Consider the following 18,578-nt stretch of genomic DNA (forward strand, 5'->3'; position numbering starts at 1 on the left):
TTAGTTGGTTCAAAAGTTATTTATGTGGCAGACAGCAATTTGTAAATATTAAGGAACAAATTTCTTTAAGAAAACCTACTAAATTTGGAGTTCCTCAGGGATCCATTTTGGGTCCTCTTCTGTTTTTGTTATATGTGAATGACTTTGGAAATTCCATAAAATTGTTTTTTACATAAAGTTTTATTTGCTGATGACACAAATTTATTCTTATCACATAAAAGTCCAATTGGACTGGAAGAAATAATGAATAGAGAGTTAAGAAATGTAGAAATTTGGTTTAGGTGTAATAAATTATCTCTTAACATTAATAAGACAAATTACATTGTATTTCATTCTAATCAAAACCAAATAGTAAATAAGCATGTTTGTGTTAAAATAAATGAACAAAAAATTGAAAGAGTAAATGCCACTAAATTCCTTGGAGTTTATATTGATGAATATTTAAATTTCAAAGACCATATTGATCACCTAATCAAAAAATTATCTAAATATGTTGGACTCTTTTTTAAACTAAGACATTTACTTCCACACCCTACACTGCTCACCTTATATAAAACTTTGTTTGAACCGCATTTAAATTACTGTAATATTATATGGTGTAACACTTTTCCTAGCCATTTGGGAAAACTACAGAGTTTACAGAAAAAAGTTATACGGGCATTAACGTGGTCTGAGCTTAACACCCCTACTCGTCCTCTATTTCATCGTCTTGGATTACTGAGGCTCACTGAACATAACGTATGTCAAAATGCCTGTATGATGTTCCAGGTTGTTCACAGGTTAAATGGCCGGTTATGTGAGCTTGTCCCAATCAGTCGTCCCCTGTCTACTTATGATACAAGTGGAAAATACCGAATTACTGGTAAAAAACGTTGATGTCGAAAAAATGTACGAGCCTGAGTATAGTTTGTAGGGGACCGCAGATTTGGAACGAGCTTGAGGAAAACTTAAAATTGTTGCATTCTGTCTCCATCTTTAAGAAACGTGTCAAGGAAAAATTGCTTTCTTCATATTGTTGATACATTTGTAAATGTTACAATTTGTGCTGGGATTGTTTTTATTGTTTTATTGGTTTTTTTGTTGTTGTTTTTTTGGGGGGTTTTGTTTGTTTTGTTTGTCCATGGTAATTGAGTTTTGGAGGTGTGTTGGTTATTTGAGGTTTCCATTTCATGCGTCCTGTATATGATTGTTGTGCCTCATGGAATTGTGATTGAATGTACAGTGATGACGTGTGAAATAAAAACGAAACGAAAAAAAACGAAAAAGATAGACATGAATGTACCAGATTTCATATCAATTCATCAAAAAATTGTTGAGCTATTTCACTCAAACCCACAAATGTTAGCCTCGTGATGGCAGTTGAGGAAACCTCAGGGGATCACCAAAGACATTAGGGTTCATCCTCTGGGGACCATGACTGTCAAAATTGTTGGCAATCCATCGAATAGTTGTCAAGACCAAAGTGGACAGACTGCCATTCCTAAAGCCGTGCTCTTAGTGTGGCTAGAAACTCTCTGTTCACAAAACGCACAGAGAATGTGTGGTTGTATGTGTGCTGTATTTGAGTATGTTACCGAGTTAGGCTGTACTGTGTGTTCAGGTATCCATAGTGAAGAGTGAGGAGACCAAAGTTCGCCAGGAGGATCTCAGTAAACTGCTGTATGAGGTCCAACTTCTCAGAACACAACAGGACAACATGGAGTGTCAAATGCAGGACATGAAACAGTGAGTAGAGAGATTTTGTATCTATAGATCCTCAGGGACCTCGAAAGTTCCACCTTTAATTTCTATTGATTGTTTTTTTATTACTTGGTTGATTGCAAATACACAGGACCCTACACAGGTCTTGTAGAGGGACCTAAAGTCTAGTTTTTAGACCTGGATTATTTTGGTTAATATTTAGCATATGTTGAATAAAATTGCTTTGCATTAAATGACAAATAGGAAATACCAGGATTAGGTAGTATTCGGGATTACTGGTTGGTGTAAGGGTGTCTCAATAAATAAAAGAATCTGCCATGTATAGTCTGCAGTGTTTGTACTGTACTCTTCTTATTTCATTATCTAACCAGTACCTGGTACTGACGGTCTCACTAAAACAGCCCCTTGTGTAGTTTTAACGCAGGGCTGATTCCCGCTCAATTGGAACTTTGAAGAGACAGAGTACAGTACTTGCCCAATGCATAGAGTGCACATGTGATGGATGGGGGTCAGAAGGGGCCCTACAACACATTTCTGCCCCTGGGCCCCCTTACAGTTTAATGTGGATATGGTGTAAAGGTTGTGGACATAAAAACAAAAATTCTCAGTTCAGGTCAATTTGACATTGGTAGGGCAACAAATCACCCAGTGGATGAACAGATTTTTTTTCTCTAAAGGCTATTGTTGCTTAAAATAGCTGCTGTGTGTCTATTGTGTGGTGAAGCTGCATTGTGCTCTGTATTGTTTGCTAATGGGAGGAGAGAATGTTCACCTGCTCACCTGACTAAAACACACACACAGAAACACCAATAACCACATTCTTAGAAAGGATGACCAGATGTGTGCATGTGTACATGCACAGCCGTGCATGTAGGTGTGGACAATGTTCTCTCTCAATATATTCCGACACAGACCTTTGTCTTTAGTATTAAGTTCACATGGGATGAAAAGAAAACCTCCATTCCTTAAACAGATAGAAAGTATTGAGCTTCTGCAAAAGCAGTGCAGAAAGAAAAAGAGCTCACAGCTGAGTTTTCAAGCTCTTTTTTGTCTCAATTCACTCTGAAGGTTGGACTGCACTTGCACATCCTTCTACAAGTCTTGTAAGACAATCCTAAAAACACAGACCTGTCCCTCCTAATATTCCAGCCTCGGATTTCTCTCCAGGCATATGCTTGTGACAATAAATTAGATGGAGCAATAGCAGCTGAGCAATTCCCACCTACCGTGCTACCATCACACAGTGGGAAAAGCAAAATAAGTGTTAGGCTCTTATTTACATCTCTTAACAAGAAAACGTGTATCTTTAGGTAGCAAGATAAGAAAAATTGTGTATAAACACATTTGCTGTGTCTCAAATAGCGCACTTCTGTACTTACTAGGGATTTGCTTTTTTACCGATTTGATTGTTTCACAATACCCGATTCCATATCTTAGTCACCAACACCAACATTTGTAATTTAAATGACATGCTAATTCCATTAACCTTTTAATTAGAAAGCTGGGTTAGTTGTTTTAAAGTTCCGATAAGCAATTTGTTTTGGGTGATTTTTGGTAAAACTTCCACATTAACCTTTAAGCATGTTATTTAAGTGGTGTAAGTGACTTCTGCATCTCTCATTGGCTCTGCTTTAGAAAATGTAGCCCATCACAGGAGACTTTGCCCAATCACAGGTAATTTTAGAGAGATAGAGCATTCCTATTGGCTCTTCTGTGCATGCATATGTCTATGTGACTGAGAGGGGGGAGGTAGAGCTGCAGGAAGAGGTCTCACTTTACTTCTCTTACTTCACTCGCCTTTTGAGGCTTTAAAGAGAGAACTGCGTGAAATCTGCCTCAAGTGATTCTCATTGGTTAGGCTGGAAGAGCGTGTGGAGTAAGACACAAGTGATCTTACCAAACCTCTGTAGCCCACTCCTCATCTCTGCATGATGGTAACAGCTCAACTCTGAATAAGCTGCTACTGGCACAATACACCTGCAATTATTTTTATTTTTTTAATTTCTTTGGACAACTCTGCCTCAACTCTCAACTTGCAAAATCTTTTAAATTGAGGATATTTTTACATGTATTTTTTTATATTATTACTGTAAGATTAAGGCCCCATGGGGTTCACCATAAAAGAGAAGGACTTCTGTTCTCAAGGCCAGAATTTTGAGGAAGAAAAGATTTGGAGGGTCATACACTGTTGCAATGTGTGTATCATCATGTCAATCACTAGGAAATAGAAACAAAATATGTTACAACCTAGATTATTGTGTTAGTGCTGATCCACTGATTGCCTATAAAACAAGTTACTTTCCTTAATAGGCTTCTGGTTTCTAACCAGGTAGAAATGGAAATAACTTTTACAATGATTCTTCTAGCTATCTCTCTATCTCTCTATCTATCTATCTCTCTATCTATCTATCTATCTATCTATCTATCTATCTATCTATCTATCTATCTATCTATCTATCTATCTATCTATCTATCTATCTATCTTTCTATCTGTCTATTGGGATATATTGGGTCAGCTCAGTCTGTAAGGAGTTGGGTTGGGAACCGGAAGGTTGCTTGTTCAAGAACCTCTGCGGTACTTCTATTGGTCGCTGGAGAGATGCCAGTTCACCTCCTGGGCGCTGTCAGGTGCTCTTGAGCTCAGGGCGTTGGTCCAGCACTGGCAGCCCACTGACTCTGACATCTTTCCATTTGTGCATGAATAGGTCCTGTGTGTGTATTTCAGGCCTGTGTGTATTGATTACTAACAAAACAGAGTGTAAATTGACATTTCCCCACTGGAGATCAATAATCAATCTCCGGCCTCTAACATCTTCCTCCTGGCGTGTGCAGGCAGAATGAAGTGCTGTGGAGAGAGGTGGTCTCACTGAGACAGAATCACACACAGCAACAGAAAGTCATGAACAAAGTAAGTGTGTGTGTGTGTATCTGTGTTGAAACAATTAAAATAGTGTGCATGTGCATGTTTTCTTCTTCAATGTGCACTGAATGTGTTTGTGTTTATGTACTCCTACTCATTAAAGGTATAATCCAGGGGTACATTTCATTGGTATTACCACTTCTTCTGTTAACTTCCACTACTACTACTATAAGTGAGGCAACCAGTCAGATCTGCAATAGTGGGACATATTGTTCCTTTTACCTTACCAAATTTATTTACCAACAGCTAGAGTTACAAGTTGCTTTGATTTTATATACAAAACATAGATCAGATAAACCTACAAAATGTATACAATATTATAAATTAAGATAGATTCTTTGGTCATACAGCATATGGCAATTAAGGTACTATAAAAGATCCGTACATCCAAAAATAATCCAATGAAAAGGTTCAATGTGTGTCAGACCCTTGTGATGGCACAGGGTGGGTTATGGTCATACAAGTTATTTCCCTTTTCCTGTGTGTGTGTGTTTTTTGTGTGTGTGTGTGTATGAGGACAATGCTGATTCATGTTGTGCTTTTTCATTGCCAGCTGATTCAGTTTCTGTTCAGCCAGATGCAGTCCAACCCACCCAGCACTGTGGGCCTAAAGAGAAAGCTGTGAGTACATGCACATACATACACATGCACGCAATCACGCCCCCCCCCCCCCCCCCCCCCCCCCCCCCCCCCCACACACACACACACACAGTGGAGCAATCAACAAAAGTGAGACAAACAGGGCCACAGTGGGGCAGATGGAAGGGCTGGCTCAGCTGACAAACTGAACAATCTAACTCAACAAGCACTGTGAATGGAGACAAGTGCTGAATCAGTCAGTCAGACACGCGCACACACACACACACACACACTGACCGACCCACGCACGACGCACACACAATGAAGGCAGAGCAGAGTGCATGACCCTGCTATAGCCTATGTGTGTAAAATGCTGGTTCAGCTTTGCTGTGGAGTGTGAACAAGGCCGACATGAGAAAGGAAAGGCACGCTGGAACAGAAAAGTGCTATAGAAACATACATTTCAGGGTTAGTACGCTACCTTGGCAAAGATGCAATTTTGCCCCATGTTTTATTGCCTAGCTTTTCTAATCTCCGTGAATGTCCACCATCTGTGTTTATCATCTTCCTACTCTCATGACTCACTCGGCCATCTCTCTCCCCCCTCATTTCCTGTCATTACTCCACATGAACACATGATCTAAAAAGGCAAAAAGTGCTCCAAAAAACAACGACTAGCAGCTTTGTGAAACGGTTGTTGCCAACATCAGTAGCAAATGCTATTGTGTTCACAATAGCAATGCTAACATGTTGCTTTTTACCAGGTACAATGTTTATTAGGTTCACCATCTTAGTTTAGTGGGTTAGCATTTTAACATTTGTTAATTATCAGTAAACACAAAGTTTAGTTGAAGCTGATGGGAATGGCATTAGATTTGCGGGTTTTTCACCGTTTCTAAAAGTTGGTATTCATACTTAATTACTTAAAAATACTTTTCTATCATGTTATTGAGAGAAATGTATGTGTACCAACAACTTAGTTCTAAATGCGCAGTGTACAAAGTCCACGGAGAGTTGAGGACCGCAAATGCTGTCTAGCATTTAAAATTACGTGATAGCAACCTATAGCATCAACAGTGATACACAATAGTGATACACAGCAGTATGGTGAAGAAGTGATACACGCTGCACAAAATTCTATTCATTGATTAATCATTACTGTGATGATGATGATGATGCACTACTGTGATTGACCGCCAATGTGTAACTGATTAAAAAACAAATGTCTCTAGTCCCTTAATGTTGGACGATGGCTCTCCCAGCCCTCCTGCCTCCAAGTTCAGCCATAGTCATCCAATGGAGCCCCTGCATGAACCCTTCTACATCCAGTCGGTGAGAAGTGATACATCTGTTGTGTTTACCACTGTGCTTCATAATCCCTAAAGTCCGGTAAAACATGTATCAAATGAAGTTATCTTAATTTGTTTCTTTTTTTAGAAACATAAATAACATGTTTCTATATGTACCAAAAAGAAATGTCTTGTAGAAGTGTCAGTGCTCTGTGGGCTTTTGTTGATGACACATTTTGCTGGGAACTATAATAAGTAAGCTACTGTGTTGCTGACCTTCCATTTTTTGCACAAATGACACCGGCCGTTCTAATTGCTTGAACATGTTGAAATCAGTTTATTTTATTTGTTTATTTCAAAGGATCCCCATTAGCTGACGCCGAGACGACAGCTAATAGTTAAGAGTTATAATAGCTAAAAGTTGACTTACCATACACCATTCTTAATAGAGAAGGTATCATTCAGCATTCAGAATTTTATTATATCTGTTCTTATGACATTGCTTATTCACTACATCAAAGTGAATATATATTGTCTGGATTTAAATTGTCTTTTATCGGCTGCCATCAGTCTGGCTGTTATGTCATAGCACCACTAGAGGGAGGCATTGTGCAGTAACACATTTGAAGGGCTATGGATATGTTGTGTATGATTATAACAGGCTGGAGAAACTAAAGTCCTGGACTGAAGCGAAATTGACCATTTTTTTAATCCCAGTTTGTAAAGTTTGTTAAAAATAATCACACAAGCGATACATAGATTGATTGATCAGCAAAGTGCTGAGCAGATGGAAAGGTTGTAATATTTGTATCTGATCCATACTTTGAGGCAGTTTTATTTATCCCCAGATGTCACTGTCGTCATAACCATACGTGACACCTAATAAAATGAAAATTCTGCACCCTACCGTCAGATCTTCTGCCGTCAAAAGAATGTTTTTGCCAGCTTTTTTGTCCATTCAAATTATTTTCTTTCAGAAAAGAATCAACATTTAATTTTAATTGTTTACAGTATAGTTTCATTTACCTTGAGTCTCTATCTTTCTTTTACTATGTGTCTGTGTACTATACATTAAAATTTGAGGTTTAAATCTGTAGCTTTGAAAACAACACATCAAATAATATACATTTCATCAAAGTCAAAAGCTGAGCTAGCAAAGCTCCTCTACTAAGCTAGGCTTATTAGCCAAACTTATTTAGCTTTTTTTTCTTTTTTTCTCTCGATTAAAACTACATTTAGCTACTGTCTCATTACTGTAAATAATGGTGGATATCAACCTTAATTACCGAAAAGATATTGGTCAATCAAATAGGTATATTTGTTAATTAAAGAGAGAGCTATTGAGAGGGGTACAGTCAGCTTGAGCCAAGGCTAGCTTGTTGCTACTGTATCTTACCACCTTGCTTTAACTTGACTCTGTTGCTCAGAATGTCTATTTGTCTGTTTCTCTGTAAGAGTGCAGTAAGTGCGACGGTGGGTTTCTACAGCCCAGACATTATCAAGTTATTGCTGCCTGGGCCACTCTAAATAACCAAAATGCATTAACTGCACAGCTAAAGTGCGGTTAGACTTGGTTTTAAGCTCCATTTTGTAGTAACTGCAAATATTATGTGCTGTTTTCAGGGAAATACTTTCATGTGCCACATTATTGTTTTTACAGTAAAACAAATGTCCTTTGATTCTGGTTTTACTCAACAACCAAAGGATGTATTTATTGTATTTTTAGGACAGTATAGGTCTGCTGTGAATCTGTATTAATTATAAATGAACAACACTGTTGGCCCATAATGGTAAACGTCATCCAAAGAGAGTTTTTACTAGAAGAGAAAAGACAAGAGCAAACACACAACACAGTCATCTCCTCTTCTTCCTCAGCCTTCCAGTGACACCGCTTCTTGCTCTACTAGTGGGCTCACAGGAGGACCAATTATATCAGATGTTACTGACATGTCTCAGGCCAGTATGGCCCTCCAGATGCAGCCTGATGAGACTAGGTGAGTGATGCAATATACTGTAATATTACTATTTCCCACAAGGGCAACTCCAACAATTAGCCTGTACATACAGTATATTGCAGCATATAGGAGAGGTCATGGAAATTGGATCATAACATTGTTGAAGGCAATGTGTACCATGAAACAGCAAAATGTGTTGTCTATCTGGAGAAAGTGTATTGAGAGTAGAGCACATTGAGTATGAGTTGGTGTTTATGCATCAAACTGATAGTGGGTATATCTAATGGAGATGAGCATGATAAAAACATGACAAAGGGAACAAAACTAACCCTGTTTTAAGGTTTTCTTGACCCACCTAATACTACTCTAGTTATCTTTTGACTCACAGTTTTTGATTCTACCAACAGGGAGAAGTGCATGATGCTAATCAAAGAAGAGCCAGTAAGTCCAGGAGTGAGAGGAGGAGGGAAAGGAGGCAGCTTAGGGGGAGGAGAGGCTGTAGCATTGACCTCCTCCTGTGAAGTGTGCTCTTCAGAACCGCCTGTTCTCCCCGTCGCTATGGTCCAGTCTGTTCTGGAGGGGAGGGGCTCTGTGGCTTCTATGATGGAGAAGAGGAGCAAGAGACCTGCCCTAGACAGGTAGTTGCTCGAACTAGATAGGCAGACATACAGTAGAGAATTCAATGTACACAAAGACGTTTGTAAAGTAATGCCAGCAGTGAGCCAGGGACCCTGTGTGTATGTGTTTATATATTACATATTACAGTGTGTGTGTGTGTGTGTGTGTGTGTGTTTGCAGAGTTGAAGTTCCAGATGCAGTGGAGAATGTGGACATGAGCCTGGAGGAGCTGCAGCAGCTGTTGCTCAGGAGCCATCAGCAGAGTACTGTGGAAGCTGGGACCAGCGCGGTTATGGATGTCAGTAGATGTGTGCTATACATACATGTACTGTACCAGTGGTTTAACTGCACGTAGATTCAGATGTTTCCGATATTTGAAATTTCAAACTGGTAGTTGTGTCTGTCACTGCTTAAACAGCCGATGAGTTAAACTGATACTTCATAGTAACCCACACACAATCTTTTTTCTCACTCCTGTTTCTCTCTCTCTCTCTCTCTCTCTCTCTCTCTCTCTCTCTCTCTCTCTCTCTCTCTCTCTGCAGCCCTTTAGTTTAAGCCTGCCTCTGACTGAGTGGAACTTTACTGAGATGGAGTCCAACCTCAAATCAGTAAGTTGTAAAGTGCGAGAGCTGCGTTTGGACAGAGCTTGGAGGAGGAGGATTTCAGGAGTAACCTGCTTCTTTTAATCATGCTACATAATGGAATCTCCTTTGCATAACTACTTTACTGTCATCCCAAGATGTGTATGACACTACAAGTTTTACAATGCCTATTGAGCCTAGTTTTAGGGAGGAGGTCTTTAAATCCGGATAAACTTTTTTGGCCACTTAGATTCACCTCAACAAGCTGTCAACACAATATTGGCATTACCTTATAAAGTTGTCATATTGTATATGTTTCAACCCGTTGCCTCTCGCCCATACTCAGACGCAGACTCAGAGCAAAATTATCATTAATTTAGAGTTTTGTTTGTGTCCTCCTGGCAAATGTATGTCACATATGCACACTCTTTTTAGGTCTGTTTTTGTCTACACCAACTCATGAAAGAAATATTGTTCTCATTAGCAGTGAACAGCAGTAAACGTTCAACAGCTACTTGCTAACTTTGTCGGTCTGCACAGCCTGAAACTGAACCAAAACATTTAGAAGTTTTTCCCTTATGTGCAGTAGACATCTCCCTCCACCACAACACTTTCTCACTTTCATTGAGTAACATACAGACGCTTGGTGAGCGGCCTTTGGCGTTGTTATTGACGCTACAGTCTTCTTTGGGCGTATATAGAGGTTTACTCCACGACGCAGCAGGCCCGGGTTTTACTCTGAACTGCGGCCCTTTGCTGCATGTCAATCCCTCTCTGTCTCCCCTTTCCTTGCTTCCTCTTAATAAAGGCCTACAAATGCCCCAAAACTCGCTCTATCTAAATACGCTTAGCATCAAATCATTAGCTGTCACCAGAAGCCAGCTAGGAGATATGATCACAAAACTTATTTCACAATACAATAGTAATGTGATTTTAAAGATATTGCAATGTTTTGCGATATATTGCAATTAATTTCCTTTTTTCCCAACTTCAAATTTTTTCAAATTTCAATTGATGTCCCCAAAAGGAAACTTTGTCAACAACTGTTTGATCTAAAAAGATTAAAAGACATTTCTCTGTTTGTTCATCTAACTTCAATTTCATTGCTGCTAAATAGCAAAATTGTCAAGCAGACAAACTGACCAACCAAAATATATAATATATAATAATAGACTGATACTTGGCGTCTGTGTATCAATGTGGTATTGTCACAGAAAATATTGCAATACTATGCTCTATCAATTTTTTCCCACACCCCTAGTGATTATACTGTTGCAACATGTACAACTGTGTTGCAAAATACAATCAATGAACTCTCTTGACCTCATCTTTGGCCGTCTCATAATATCCACCAATAAGATTTGACTGACTCTCTTTTAATTATAAATCATCTCATTGCGCCATATCCTTCTGCGATGGTTTATCTGCATCTGACTGGAGAATTAGCTCCATTATTTGTGTCTCACTCTGTGTCTTTCTCATTCTATTTCTCTCTTGTTCTGTTGTTCTCTCTCTCTCCATCTATCTACTGTATCTCTATCTCTCTTTATCATCAGTTCCTCATTACTGCTGCTGTTTCTCTTCCGCCTTGTCTTCCTCTCTTGCCTGACTGGGCCACAATTGCACCAGCCAAACATACCCAGCGAGAGCTGTAGACTAGTTAATGTAGCTTAACAGAAACAATTGAATGTAAGAGGATGTGGTGGAAATTAAAATTTGTGTTGATGTGCTTTTGGAAAATTGCCACCTGGTCTAAGTGGGTTTAAATTAGGGATGGGCGATATGGCATTAAATCCATACTGCAATATATACATTGCAGCCTCTTGCAATAACGATATAGATCACAATATATCAATTATATAACCATTTCAGACCAAGTTACATAGACCCTGAGGAAATCCAAACTGCTAAATGTATTTTTTTTTAAAGAGAAAGAAACATACAATGTAGCTTTAAGAACATTTATTGTGCAAAACTTTAACTATACATCATAATGTGGCAGATAAATAAAATTCAAGTACACTAGTCGCAGAGACTTTAATTAAAAAAGCTTAAAGTATTGGGTTTCTTTCCTTTAGTGCAAACCCTTCGTTTGTATGGCCAATTACTAGTTTAAATCATCCCTGGCCGCATTGCCAGATGACCACAACCAGGGCTCATCACCTAAATTAGCAACAAAGTAGAGCAAAAAGCGCTGAATCATGGGTCGGGTGGTGACCTTATTGTTGTTGGCAGCCTAGCTTCTGCATGAAGAGCAAGGACTTCTAACACATAACCATTCCATTCTGCTGAATAAACACATGATAAAGATGTTGGATAATAGATATCCAATTTATAGACAGCACAAATGTTCTACTGTTCATGTTTGTTATGAAATTAAGGGTAAGGGTTAAAGTATGTGTGCATGTGTTTTTTCTTTCACAGTACATGTTCCAGAACCAGGAAGCGGAGGCTTTTCCAGCTCCTGGCTGTGAGGAACAGTGATCGATCTCGATGGTCTTTTCTGAAGGGTTTGTAACAATCCTGTGATTTGGTCTGTTAGTGAAGTGGTCAGTGTTACAACATCTGGAGCAATCAAATCTTACTAATCTTAGTGATAATTCATTAATAGGAGAGCGATAGTGATAATATGTATTTTGTTTGTCAACAAATTTCATGAAAACACCTTAGCCAACAATGTATAAGTGTCTTTAAATGCTTTCTGACTATTGGTTTCCCCTGAAGTGAAGCAGGTTCAAATGGTTTCTTACTGTTTTAAAATAATATTTTAAAATGGGTCATGAATACATACTTTCCTAACTTTCCTGCTGGTTCTAACTTTGCTATCAGGACTTTTTCCTTACTTGTTTTCACATACATCTACAGTTAGTTGTCACAGCACAACCACAACGCTGGGGAACTTGATATTATTGTTACATGTAGGGCTTCCAGAGCTTTGTTTAGAGACTAGAGCTAGCTCGCCAGGCTAAAGGTAAAGTAGAATGCCTACTTGTCACTTGGCTCCACTGCTGCTGCATCTTCCAACCAGCGCTGTCCTCAACTGGCAGCAATTACCCTTGATGTCAGTTCATTTGTAGACATTTAAGATAACGAGGAAAAATTAACGCAACTTGATGGGGAAAAGAGGATTCGTTACGCCATTTTGAAAAAACACATGGCTTTCTTCCTACTCTCTCTGTCCTTAACTTTCGCTTTTGTAAAGTCTGATGTAGTTAAGGTACACCCATCTCAGCCTGTTGCTAGGCCAAAACAGCCAATAGGAAAGGACTGTGTCGTGACATAGACTTTCACTATTTTGAGAAATGGAGGCGTCAAAATGCCCCACGGAGCGATCAATGCGCCATTGCAGCCAAGTAGTCTTCTGGTAATAGCTTTTTTCAGGCTTCTGGCAACATGCCAAACATCTTCTTTGTGTGATCAGCCAATATGGCTGTAGGGTTAAGGTTGTATCGCTTCCTGTTGGTTTGGCATGTTTTTGACGGTGCTTTTATTGCCTTTTCTTATTTTAATTTAGACAGAGATTTCATTTTAATGGTGCTTGTGTGGACAAAGGAAGGAAAATCCATGTTTTCAAAAATACATGTGTTATCATAAATAGAACAAATTGAATTGAAATATCACAATTACTGGTTCCAGCAGGAATGGAGCACAACACAACAACACAATAGCATAAATCACACACAACACGAATACGGGTTAGGAACACTGACCTGTCAACCTGTCACTCCAAAACTCGGGTAAGGGTTTCACACCTGCCATTTTGCAGCTTGTTTGGTTGAATTAAACCTTGGAGTGTTAACCCCCTTGGTGCAGTTCCTTTAGGCAGGTGTGAAGTTAGAAATCAACCACCGATTTATTTTCTCACTAAAGCCAGCCCCCTTCTTCTTTTCCCAAACCCAACCCACGTGTCACGTTTCCTAAACTCAACCATCGCTTTCTTTTGAATTTTGGTAGGCTTGGTTTTTTCTCCTTGTGAAACGAAACCTAAGCCGAGGGGAAAATGCTCCAACTTTACAAACTCAGCAACTGATTAGGACCAGAGCATACAAACTATAGGTGTACCAACACCCTAAGAAAACACAGTTTTCAGGAACAGTTTATTCACGTTAGGAAGGGATCATTACACTATCAGTATGGAGAGGAGGGATGTATGCAGCAACTAATAACTGTACATATGGTATGTAATTATCTTATTAACACAGAATTGAACAAATCCAGACCAATGCTGGAAATTAAATGTTATTCAACTCTCTCTTGACTAATTGTCCTGTTATATTTGCTTAGGGAGAGATGAACATTGTACCCCTCAGTAAAGACCAGTGAGGGTACAGCATCCGTGGTGTGTTTTCATTTAAAATGTCAGATTACTCAGTCATCTGTTGTTTTCCTCATCCCCATTCCTTCATCTGTAACTATGGAGATGCTGTGCAAGCCTGAAGACTGACCCTGTCATCTCTTCTGGTTTCTCTCCTCAGGCCACAGAAGCTACTGTCCTCCTCATTATCATCTGCATGGGTTTGAGCCCACGGCCCTGCCAGGCTGTTTCTTACACGTGGCTTTACTTTCTTTCTTTTCCATTCACATACCTACAAAATGCAGCATGTATTTTTATACTTCCTGTCCAGCTGACTGCCATTGGGCCTTTCAGCCACTGGCTCTGTTGGCATCACTGCTGTCAGCATGAGGAAAGACACTGCTCCAAGTTTTAAATAGTGACCCAAACAAACCAGTGTGTTTTCACATATTAAAATCGAATATAAAATATAAAAGCCAGCTGGATGCAGACGGTGCATTCTTGGCTCCAGCACTTTAGTCTTTGTTTGAGAGGGAGTTTCTGCTTGTGGAAGTGACGTTTTCCTCCTCTACTGTATGAAGAATCGATTACAGCTGTACAAATGAATATTTTTATTATTTTATCCTTATTACAAAAAATACTGTATTTGTAAGTGAAACCTATCTTGGGGGGCAATGTAACATACTGTATATTACAAGTTATGTGCTTTTTTTTCAGTCTGTGTAAGAGGTTTGAAAATGTAAGTGCTCCTTATATATTTTATGCATTTCAAATCCCGATAAATGTGTTAAGATAGATCAGAGGTGAGTTAGCCTTCCGTGATATGAAAGGTTCTTCTAGTACAAAAAATATGGATTCCAGCCAGTCTAAAATCTGTTAAAGGTTTTTAAAACATATCACGAAAGGAGGTTTTACACACTGAAGAACCCATCTAATGTATCTTTGCACAGGCCTGACATGTAGCTAGAGACATAGAGTTACTTCTCTTCTGTCCATTTAAATGTGAAGTTTAAAGGAAATATTAAAAGATCGACTTCTCATTTGACAAAACCATGAACACCACTGCATTTTTGCACAATCTGTATCACTATAGTTATGACAACAGGTCATATATTTTCTGTTTGTAGATGACCAACACTTTGTTGCTCTACACATGCATGTCTAAAAGAGATACTGGCCTCAATAACAGGGTTTTCCAAAACTCAAAAGCAAAATTAAGACTTGGAAACATAAAGTCTCTGAATGCTACTCCTGTTTGGATTTGGAAACAAAGGCCACACGTTGAGTTAAGACTTGAGTGTGCATGGAACATAGAAAACCCTGATAGAAAGTCAAGACAGTGGGATGCTACTTTTGATACTCTGTAAAGCAGAACGAGAAATAAAAAAAGAATACTCAACTGTCCAGGAGCCAGTCCGTTAAAAGATTACATATGGTTGACTGGTTTAATTAAATGTATGGTGAGGTGGTTACTTGAGAATTAAATCTGTTATAGAACCATGAAGAAATGCATATGAATTATTCTGGATTGCTAAAGATGATCAATAATCATTTGATGTAAAATATTAGTCCTCAGCACTGGTTGCAGGCAACAGTTTAAAGGTTAACTTGATGCTAAAAATTCTTTTGGAAAAACTTCCTGGAGATGAGTTGAATTGTGCAATACTGTACAGAACTGTGAGAACTCACACAATTGCAATACATGGATGACCATAGGAATGTAGGAAACAGCAACTGTGAGTATTAATGGGTAATGTTAGCCTGTGAGTCTTAAAGCCCTGCTAGCGTTTAACACTGAGTTGGACAACATTTTTAACCTGTATTTTTAGTTTTGGGAAGGAGATCGTCAGCTACAACTTAGCCTCGGGCAGTGCTACGATGGCTCCGTAGCTACACGTCGCAGCTACACGTCGTAGCTACACGTTGCAGCTACACGTCGCAGCTACACGTCGCAGCTACACGTCGTAGCTACATGCAGGACTATAAATCCAGGTTTGAATAAGATTTGAACTAACTGAATGAGCAGCCGACCAGCATCTTTAACGTCAGAGCTATACGCTGCTGCTAGCAAGGCTAAAAATCGGGGTAGCAATTTGCATTAGCTTTTTGAAAAGAGCATTGCATTTTCTCGATAATGTTTTCAATCTGTTGTGTACTACTACTACTACTACTACTTATCACTATGAGTCAAATTACTATACTTTTATAATTATAAATACAAAAACTGCTTACATCCTAACTTTGGACACATGTTTGATGGAGTTTGATTTTGAAAAAGTTAGAAAAGAATTTCCCAACAGACGCGATATTGAGGGTTTCAAAATGCGCTGAGAAAAACTAACTCAGAGCCATTTTCATATTGTGTATCTTTATCGAGACCTATTGGATTTGCCAAATGAAAAAGCTAATGCCAACTGCCTCCAGCAAGTTATAATTTTTGTGGCAGACCCTCCTTCTCTGTGCATAGAAAAAAAAAACTGTGGTGTATTACAAGTGAACTTGCACTAAATATCACAGTTGTAAGATATTTGAGAGTATACAGTACATTTTACACACAGCATTTATTCTTGTTCCTCATGATAATATGAGTGTTAATGATTTTTTCCAGGAGTGATGAATACATACATTCAGTTGCTGTTGTGTTCTTAATTTATTCTGTTTCCATTTTAATAATTTGCACTGGAAATGAATGGATGTGTGTTCAAATTACATTTATTATGCTTGTCAGGACTGCATATAGATAAGGAAGTGTTTGTGTTAAATGAGTGAAAAGCTCTGCTGTATCAAAGTGTGGCATCCGAAAAGTACCTGCACTATCAACAAACAACCATACATTAGTGTATTAATACATATGACACATTATCAAAACATAGACTACAAAACCCTTTCTTATTACAACAAAGTACAGTTGCTCAAAATAACGACACTAAATCATAGTTGCTTTTGAAAGTGGGCCACAGCCTACTAAAAATGTGAATTGTTTTAAATGGTTTTTGCAAAGACTAAAGTGTATTGTTACAGAGAGTCAAAGAAACTGAACATGTATTCCACCTGTTTATGAAATATTTAAGTTGTTAATAAAAATAAAAGCAAAAAAATACTAAAAGACATTTCAATTGCTTTCTTTGAATTTGTACTCGAATTGTTGTACGTTTACTGTCACGCAAACGTTTGTCATTATCCAGTTGACCGTTGGCTAAACCCCCTCGGGGGAATGGGGGAAAATTAATTCCCGAACCGGAAAGTTTTAAGCGCTCAATGGTCACTGTTGAACTCTATTTATCAAAAGTTTGTAAGGAATAACTGTTTATCTGTTTGTCTGCTCAAATGAAACTGCTGTCACACCAAATTCTTGCTCTTGGGGGAATTGTCAGGTGTCTTTAAATTATTGTGTGGTCTAGACCAATTCTTTCGAGAATGTTGCCAAGTAGCAGCATGTATGAATTAATAAGCAGTGGTTCAACAACTGATCCTTGCAGAACCCCTGATAAAGTTTCTCAAGAAAGAGAGAGATGTTAATTTGTATTTTTGCAGCAGCAGCAGAATGTTTTAAACATGATGATGATTAATTACATTCCACCAGAATTTTGGGATTTCCTTGCCATAAATTGGTGCCTTAAAAATAAGCTCTTAAAAAATAAGTTACTTACAGTACATTAACTGTAAGTAACTGGCACTTTAGAAATTGCCAACCTGGACAATATCGTGTCCTGGTTAGAGTTGCAAATTCGGTCCTTTAACATTGCTCATTCCCAAGACTGCCAGGTATCAGTGCATTGCATACGCACACATAATTAACATGGAGTTGGTATACTGCAATTTTGTGTGAAAAGACAGTTTTGTCAAACATTCAATCTCAGTGATAAGATCCAGTCTTTTCGTGACATAAATATGTTGGGAACATAAATATGTTGAGAGATACATGCTAAAATATTGTGTGTTGAATTATACATGAGGACTTATATATCATGCAAGTGGCAGTTAATATCTGCGCTTGTGAAATAATGACAATGTTTTATTGTGCTTGCAACATAAATACTATGCCATGCAGCAAGCTCATCGAGACTTGCCTCTATCCTGAATCTCGACCCCAGGGTTCCAGCCAAACACCAAATCCATTTGGTCCCATTCATACCTCTCCTTGATCAACCAACCCTGACCAACCATCGGCTCCCATTCTTTAGCGAGTTCATACAACAACAGTTTGTTTCTCAGAGGTTATGAGGTTCACCTGAAAGCACCATGAGTTTACAAGGTGTTAGGTTGTTAGGTCAGCAATGTTACCCATTGGTTTGTGGTCTACTGTTTTGAGTCCAGGAGTTTAACTTTTTGACATCCCCCTCTTGTTTTCTTGGAGTTAGAAGGGACCATTTTTGGACAAGAGGGTGATGCTGGGGAGGATGATGTCTATAATGAAACGCTAAAAAGGGGAAACTTGCAGATTTTCAACCAACTGACATCAGTCATTAAGCAGAGTTTTGCTGGCAGGTAAATGGGCACCCTCTGGGCACTGGTGCCATTCATCTGTATGTAAAGCTGTACACAGAACCAGTTGAAAATCATTACCGGCTGATGGTACAAATGGTTACCTAGCTTTGGCTGGCAAGGCGCTACCAAGTGCATGGGTCAAAGTTTTAAAGT

The 18,578-nt window shown here is 38.7% G+C and overlaps 1 protein-coding gene and 1 long non-coding RNA gene across 3 annotated transcripts in view; one reads left to right on the plus strand and one right to left on the minus strand.

Annotated features, from left to right (window-relative positions):
- LOC117949810 overlaps positions 1 to 12,455 on the minus strand; it is a 21,786-nt gene extending 9,331 nt beyond the window's left edge. The window contains exons 1-2 of the long non-coding RNA XR_004657744.1: positions 12,444 to 12,455; positions 532 to 537 (exon numbers count right to left, since the gene is read on the minus strand). This is a non-coding gene — a long non-coding RNA (uncharacterized LOC117949810). The remainder of the gene's footprint in view (positions 1 to 531; positions 538 to 12,443) is intronic.
- The window catches only part of hsf4 (heat shock transcription factor 4), a 30,050-nt gene extending 13,007 nt beyond the window's left edge, over positions 1 to 17,043 (plus strand). The window contains exons 4-13 of one of the 2 annotated variants that reach the window (XM_034880355.1): positions 1,601 to 1,725; positions 4,534 to 4,609; positions 5,175 to 5,242; positions 6,433 to 6,532; positions 8,365 to 8,483; positions 8,852 to 9,082; positions 9,243 to 9,360; positions 9,605 to 9,670; positions 12,068 to 12,154; positions 14,115 to 17,043. In XM_034880355.1, the coding sequence (XP_034736246.1) occupies positions 1,601 to 1,725; positions 4,534 to 4,609; positions 5,175 to 5,242; positions 6,433 to 6,532; positions 8,365 to 8,483; positions 8,852 to 9,082; positions 9,243 to 9,360; positions 9,605 to 9,670; positions 12,068 to 12,127 (963 nt within the window). In that variant the 3' untranslated portion in view covers positions 12,128 to 12,154; positions 14,115 to 17,043. The remainder of the gene's footprint in view (positions 1 to 1,600; positions 1,726 to 4,533; positions 4,610 to 5,174; positions 5,243 to 6,432; positions 6,533 to 8,364; positions 8,484 to 8,851; positions 9,083 to 9,242; positions 9,361 to 9,604; positions 9,671 to 12,067; positions 12,155 to 14,114) is intronic. The other variant, XM_034880354.1, reaches the window with a different exon arrangement.
- The last annotated feature ends 1,535 nt before the right edge of the window (positions 17,044 to 18,578 follow it).

The sequence above is a fragment of the Etheostoma cragini genome, chromosome 8 (assembly GCF_013103735.1).
Source record: "Etheostoma cragini isolate CJK2018 chromosome 8, CSU_Ecrag_1.0, whole genome shotgun sequence".
Lineage (NCBI taxonomy): Eukaryota > Metazoa > Chordata > Actinopteri > Perciformes > Percidae > Etheostoma > Etheostoma cragini.